The following is a 7,500-nucleotide window of genomic DNA, read 5'->3' as shown; positions in this document are numbered from 1 at the left end:
CTCTCATTGTACAACTGACGATGGAAGATGTTTCATCCGAAACATGTCTTGATTAAAGATGAATTTCAAAAACATCGTATGGATCATCAAAGCGATATTATTATTATTATTATTATTATTATTATTATTATTATTATTATTATTATTATTATTATTATTCCAAAGGGTCTTAATATTAGCAGACAAGTAAAGAACTTTAAGGAAACGCTTCATCAGAAACGTTTGCCATGCTCAATTGGTCAGAATACAAAGCAATGGAAGCTGAATTTGTAATAAATAGAGAATGCTCATGTGAAAATAGTAAGGATAGAGATAGATAGGTAGGTAGATAGGTAGGTAGGTAGGTAGGTAGGTAGGTAGATAGATAGATAGATAGATAGATAGATAGATAGATAGATAGATAGCCTTGCGGCTGAATTGCGTATATTACAATAATGTAATTAAATAAATATATTATATAACCTATATAAGAATATTCAAAATTATAAAACAATTAAAAAAATCTATGAGCTAAAGCCTATCTATATTTGAAAGCTATATTTACATTATCTACATAGGTTTCAAGGAAACGGTTGTTAATTAACTATTGTTGTTTTATTTAATGGTGGAGGACATCATAAAGGTGTTTTTAAAACGGTTTGTCCTCCGCCGGGGGATTTCGAAACGCCTCTTACGTCTTAAATTGTGGTTTGGATGGTTGGCACTAGGCAAAAATTCACGAAGCCTGTGGTTGTCGTTTTCGATAATGTTGCTAAAGAGATTGCTGCAGCTGTCTCGATATAAGCCATGATCGATCATGCCGGCAGCCTCTAAGACCTCGTGGTATTCTTGGCCTGAGCTTATAATCGAGAAAGCTCTTTTTTGAAAGCGCTCTAACTCCTGCTGCAAATATATAGGTAATGCATAATAGGAAACAGGAGTCGCGTACGTTAATATAGATCTAATACAGGCCACGTAGAAAAGCACGAGATCTTTAAAGGCCACCTTTGCACGCTTTAGCTGAACCAAAAAATAAAGTCGCTTTGAGGCCTTCTTAACAACATTACTTATGTGTTGATTACACGGTAAATCGCTTGAAATTGTTACGCTGAGTAATTTTGCATGCTGGACAACCTCAAGCCTTTACCATTGACAATGACTGGAGAAAACTCCGTCTGATTTCTGGCAAACGAAATCCTTAACTCCTTACATTTATCGCTATTGAGCTTCATTTTGTTCTCGGACGACCAGTGAACGACTTGATCAAGAATTTGCTGTACTTTACTTTCTCTGCCTTTGATTACAACTTCCGAGACCGTCGTGTCATCATTAATGATTGAGGTCATTAATTAGGATCAGGAACAACCAAGGCCCGAGCTTGGTTCCTTGCGGCACTCCAGAGGGGACAGAGCCCCACTCCGAGTAGCACTCATCTGCCAGCTTAATTCGTTGTAAGCGATCACTCAATTTATCCAATTGATGACACTATTTGGCAAGTCGAGCTTAGTAAGTTTATGTACAAGTATATTTTGATTTATCAAGTCAAAGGCTATACGATAGTCGAAGAGCACAGTTCTTACAGTGGCGCCATTTCCATCAATCTCTTTTGACCAATGGTGAACCATATGAATCGGAGCCTGAGTTGTGGACGAATTGGGAACTGCGCCATACTCATTGGGATCGAGTACTCTGAGAGAAGCTGGCTTGACATAATCTATCACGACACACTCTTCTGCAACCTTCGACAAACAGGCTGTCAGTCAAATAGGCCGCAGGTTCTTACTGGTTTCGTCTTTGGCGCGGTGTGACGTCAGTTCTTTTCCATATCTGAGGCAGACACTGTTCCTTGAAAGATGCGTTAAAATTTACAGTCAATGAACGGCAAAGGTATAGCGTGAAAGTGTGGGAATTAAAAAGACAGTTTTAGATTGACATGGTGTAATTGTTCATTTAAAGAGGGTTGCTCTCTCTGAATATGAGGATTGCAGAAGTTTCTGCCAAAACATGTATTATAAACTCAAAGGTTTTGTCATTTTCTTAAAATTCATTATTATTATTATTATCATCATCATCATCATCATCATCATCATCATCATCATCATCATCATCATCATCATCATCATCATCATCATCATCATCATCATCATCATCATCATCATCATCATCATCATCATCATCATCATCATCATCATCATCATCATCATCATCATCATCATCATCATTGTTGTTGTTGTTGATATGTGTTTTTCATTTTTATAACCTTGTAATAACTAACAATGGTTGAGTCCTTCACGGGAACAAATGAGCTCAACAATTGACCTGCTCCCAACTGTGTGGCTTCACAATTATATAGCTCAGTTGATAGAGCGTTGCACGAGCATCTCGGAGGTCATAGGTTCGAATCCCGTTGGAGCCACCTGAATTTTTCAGGTGTCTGCTGTAAGAAATAGTGGCTTAAGTTGTCCAGATGATTGAGAGGATCATTTATCCATTTCGTGAATACTGCATATAACAATGTTATTATGTACATTTTAATTATGTGAAGGGCCACCCGATGCACCGACCATCACGACACAAGATAAAGACATTCAGGTTGAATCATTGTGGGTAAAATGGACTCCACCAATTGATAATGGAGGGAGTAATATCACAGGATATCGTGTAATAGTTCTCCAGGATGGAAAAGTGATAATATATAGAACCACAACCTCTGACAAGCTTCAGTACTTTGTGGATAAAGGTTTGACCAAAAGCACGATCTACACTTTGAGGGTCTATGCCCTAAATAAGGTTTTTGAAGGAATGCCAGATGAAAAGAACTTGATGACTAAGTATCAAGGTGAGAAATCTTGTCTTACATTAGTGATACTGCATTAAGATGCAGTGTGTAAAATGATGTCCATAATGTTCGCTTAGTAAAATATATTCTATATACAAGGCTAAAAGTTAAAAAAATTAAAATATTCAAACCAAACGTTTTCGGCTGTTTGCCATCATCAGGGTTAAAATGGGTGACCGTCCGCGCGTACATTTATATCTTATGTAATTCCCAAAAGGAAACGTTTGGAGACATAAGAAATGACTTGTTCGTTCAAACTGGGGCGGAATTGTTGGATCATTAGCCCCTCGACGATCCTACGCTTGTGAAAAGTCTGTGCCGAGGAGAGAACACGCCAAGTAAAAGCATGTGATGGGTTTTCCCGCAGGTGTTTTGCAGGTTCAGAAGTGTGAGCAGGATTTGAATGCTCCGCAATTCGTACTGCTAGGTTTCGTACAGTCTCGCCAATGTAATCAACGCCACAAGAACAATCACCTTTGTAAACAACTTTGGATCTGTGAGTGTTTTAGTCTTTGTTGTTAAAGAGAGTTTTGACTTGCCTTGTTTGCCACAGGATTATAAAAATGAAATTGAAATTAGTGAACTTGTTGAGTTTTTCAATAAACGTCTTACTGAGTTTTTCGTTTTTACCGCAAAAAGGGAGCTTGATGAAAACTTTCTTACGTTCTTCGAAGAGAAAATTCGGAATGATGTTGTCATCTTGGGGCGAGTCATTTAGAAAGTTGTTGATTGTATGCGAAATAAAACTTTTCGGATAACCTGCATTGATGAAAGAAGTTTCTAGAGTTTTTATGTCCTTGTCAAAATCGGTAGAGATGCGTTTGGCTCTGTGGAGTGCGCTAGTGATGCAATTCCTTTTCCACTTGGTAGGGACCTCAGATTTCCAATGTGTTGGTAGTTTCCCCGGTTTCTTGAAGACGCTGCAATTGAACTTGTTGGTATAACTAAAGGCAGTATCGAGAAAATGGTCGGGGTTTTCCTCGACAGTGAAAACAATGTTAGGGTAGTAGCGATTTAGTCGTTCGAATAGAGCATCAGGCTCGTTCTTTTTCTTCTTAGAGAAACAATCATCAACACACCGATCATAAAATGGCGGCGTAAAAGGTCGGACTACGTCAGCTTCTAATTTAGCCATGAAAATGTTTGCAAGGACTGGAGATAGTGGGTTGCCCATGCCGCATCCATCGATTTGTTTATATAGCTTGCCATTAAAACTGAAAACTGTGTTCTTGGTGACATTGCAGAGCAGGCGTCTGAAGAGTAACTTTGAGCTGAGTTGTGGTAGCTTGTTGTTGGTGTAAATTACATGAATGATGTGGTCAATGGTTTCATCAAGCGGAACTTCAGTAAAGAGAGAGGACACATCATATGAGACCAATACTTCATCATTATCAACAGTTCTCTTACTTAGACGCTCAGCGAAATCAGTGGTAGTTTTGATGCTGTATTCGTTCACAGTGAGAGGAAGTAGGTAAGAGGCTAGGAACTTGGTGGTTTCGTAATAAAAGGTTCCACAAATGCTGACAATCGGTCGACGTTTCAGGTTATCCTTCGTTATTTGCTCATAGTTCTGGAATTTGTGGGTTTTGGCAGTCCCATATAGGAAAGCAGGCTGGTTTGATGTCGGTTTGACCTTATTCAGTGGCAGAGATGACTTGACGTTTCGGGTCAGAAAATCTTTAAAAGATTTAAGGTCTTTTAGTGTGTTGTCCTCAGTCACCATGTATTTCCCGTTAGTAATGCCTTCTTCGATCATAGTTTCAAGTTTGTTGACGTAGTCGGCGTGTTGTATAATAACGACAGATGAATCTTTATCGCCAGAGAGGACCACCAAGTCAGGATCTAATGCTAGTTTATGTAAGACTTTGTAAGTGTAGTCAGAAGTGCTGAAAATGTTTTGGTGGAAGAGGTAAGAATGAACCCGGAGGAAATGTTTGAAAATCTTCATGTTGGCAAACAGGAATGCTTGAGCTAACTTGGTTAAGGAGAACCCTGATGATGGCAAACAGCCGAAAACGTTTGGTTTGAATATTTTAATTTTTTTTAACTTTTAGCCTTGTATATAGAATATATGCAGTATGTGTTTTGATTGAATTTTACTTTTTAGATAATAAGCTACAGTGCTTTGGTGGAGTTGGGATAATGGTTTCTCTACTATTTCTGTTTGCAAAGTTGCTGTATCAATGACAGTTACAATGACAAATCATTGATGTCATACAGGAGAATTGCTGACTTTAAAACGACTTGTCAATTACATGTATGGGAGCATTTTATTGCTGTTTTTATCTGAAACAGTAAAACGTGATAGATTTTCTGTTGTTTCCTAAAGAAGCAGAAACCGTTAGCAATATCAAGGGATTGTACAGCTAACTTAAATCTCATGAGAGAATCAACTGTTCAGGTAACCCTTCATTTGGGTTGATTTGGAGATATCAGCATTTACATTCTACACAGGAGACTCAGACTTTTAAGCACAGTGTTTGTCATGCGATGAATGCTTTTATCACCATGTCTGATTTTTAGGTGCTCCAGCTACTGCTGAAATTATAGATTTGCCAGCTGTAACAAAAAGTAAGAATGCGACAATAAAATGGAATGAGCCACAGAACAATGGAGCATCCATAACTCTGTACACAGTGTACCAACGAGATGTAAAAAAGGGTGATATAAAAGGGGAATGGATCAAAATACGGGTAATTAAGGACATATCAAGGCGTCAAGTGGTTGTTTCCTTGGAGAAAAACAAGGTGTATGAGTTTGTGGTTACCGCCAAGAATAGTTTCGGTGAAAGTTTGCGAGAAGGACAAAACATCAGACAACTTAATGTTTTAGGAGGTACGCAGAACTTCTATACTGATTTTTCCATAAGGAGTTGCACGTCTTCCAATTTTGTCGTGATACAATGTACTTTAAAGCACTTTGCCAGTTTTCTTAGCTCTTTTTTCTTAGTTTTTAGATTTTTTTATTATATATATTTTCATTTCTTTCTTTCCCATGGGTGGGCACCTTGGATGGGTCTGAGCGTCCCATTTGCACTTTTCCATTTTGGGCATCCATTTTTACTTTCCTTATTCCATTTTAGTGTGTATTACCCAATAGAGTTTGAAATAAGTAGATTAACATAAAAGCTTTGAAAATGATAAAGAGGTTTCTAGAAGTCAGAGGGGAAGCACAGGGAAGGTGGTTGGATCTTGATTTTTTGACCCATAAAAATGCGTCCTTTGCGCTGTGTTGTATATGTATAATTTTCTGCGTGGGAGGTTTTGTTGATTATATTTTTCTTAAAACCCAACCAGGCAACCACAGCATAGTATGTTTTTGTGCATAATAAAGGAGCGTGCTTTTATGTATTTTGATCTTCATAGATATTCCGGAGCCTGTGAAAAATATAAAAGTCGAGCGAAAAGATGACAGTGTAGCCCTCAGTTGGTTTGAACCAGAAAATAACGGAGCAGCCATTATTAGGTACTCCATCTACACAAGAATTGGTAGTGATGTAGAGTGGAAAAATATTGCAAACTTAGAAGTAGAAGAGGGTTTCAAGCTTGAATACACTCTTACATTAGAGAGAGGCAAAAACTATGAATTGATGGTGACTGCAACCAACGAATTTGGTGAGAGTGCTATGAATGAAGACAACATTCAGACAGTTGAAGTACCCAAACTAGGTGAGCAAAGGGTTGAATCATCAAACATAATTGGAGTGTCTCACATTCATTGTATTGTCCTCACAATGATGAAAGATCATTATACCTGTAAATGTAATTTACCAGTCTTTCTGAGTCATTGTGGCATATGTAGGAATTTGGGACTCATGTTGCATGAATATTACATGTATGTGACGCATATATGTAACATATACTTTGCGGAGGTACATGTGAAACGATCTGTGATCTTAACAGATCGCTTAGATCCTGATATCTTAACACTAGCAAAACTATCGTGATCTAAGCGATCTGTAAAGATCACCGATCGTTTTACATGTACCTCCACAAATGTCATTATTTATTGCATAAGCTGTACGTTTTGCAATCAAATATACAGTGGCGAGACAGGTAGACGACTAGGCGACCGATTCCGCGAACACCTCCGCGATGTTGAGAAGTCATTTTAACCTCCCTAACCACTCCAAACAACACATGGCTATATGCGGTCTTTCCCTACATCAAGGTACGACGGAAAGCCACAAGAATCTGGAACAAAAATTCATCTTCCAAATCGGCACCCTTAATCCCCACGTTATTAACGAACGCTTTTCATTTAACTAATATAATCCTATTTTTTTACGTTGCCATGTTACCACCAGTAGCGTAGCTCCTACTCCACTATAAAAACTACACTCAACCCATAATTCCTCGATTCGCTCTGACGAGGGCTAAAGCTCGAAACGTCAGCTTTTAGAATCCCTGTTCGGTGGCCAATTTACATTATCAATCCCGTTGATAAAGCTGAATCCGAGAATGGCCGGTGACCCTGATGGCATTAACAACTGGCTCCTCTGGGAATATGCTGACTTTCTAACTTCCCCGGTCTGTGATATCTTAAACTCATCATTCGCCGAGCAGAAGGATGCTGACGGTTCACCGCTGATGAAAGTAAAACCAGTGACCATCGTCACCAAGCATATCCGACCCATCTCCCTATCTCTGGCTCTGTCCGAAGTTAGCAGAGGAGTTCAAAGT

General features: G+C 38.6%; 1 protein-coding gene across 1 annotated transcript in view; it reads left to right on the top strand.

Annotated features, from left to right (window-relative positions):
* LOC137982372 (fibroblast growth factor receptor 3-like) overlaps positions 1–7,500 on the top strand; it is a 36,239-nt gene that overhangs the window by 7,076 nt on the left and 21,663 nt on the right. Inside the window, exons 2-4 of the mRNA XM_068829486.1 lie at positions 2,525–2,818; positions 5,342–5,653; positions 6,184–6,486. Of these exons, the coding sequence (XP_068685587.1) occupies positions 2,525–2,818; positions 5,342–5,653; positions 6,184–6,486 (909 nt within the window). The remainder of the gene's footprint in view (positions 1–2,524; positions 2,819–5,341; positions 5,654–6,183; positions 6,487–7,500) is intronic.

This window comes from Montipora foliosa, chromosome 13 (assembly GCF_036669935.1).
Source record: "Montipora foliosa isolate CH-2021 chromosome 13, ASM3666993v2, whole genome shotgun sequence".
In the NCBI taxonomy this organism is placed as follows: Eukaryota; Metazoa; Cnidaria; class Anthozoa; order Scleractinia; family Acroporidae; genus Montipora; species Montipora foliosa.
Note: the sequence above shows the minus strand (reverse complement) of the source record. Positions and strands in the feature narration are given on the sequence as shown.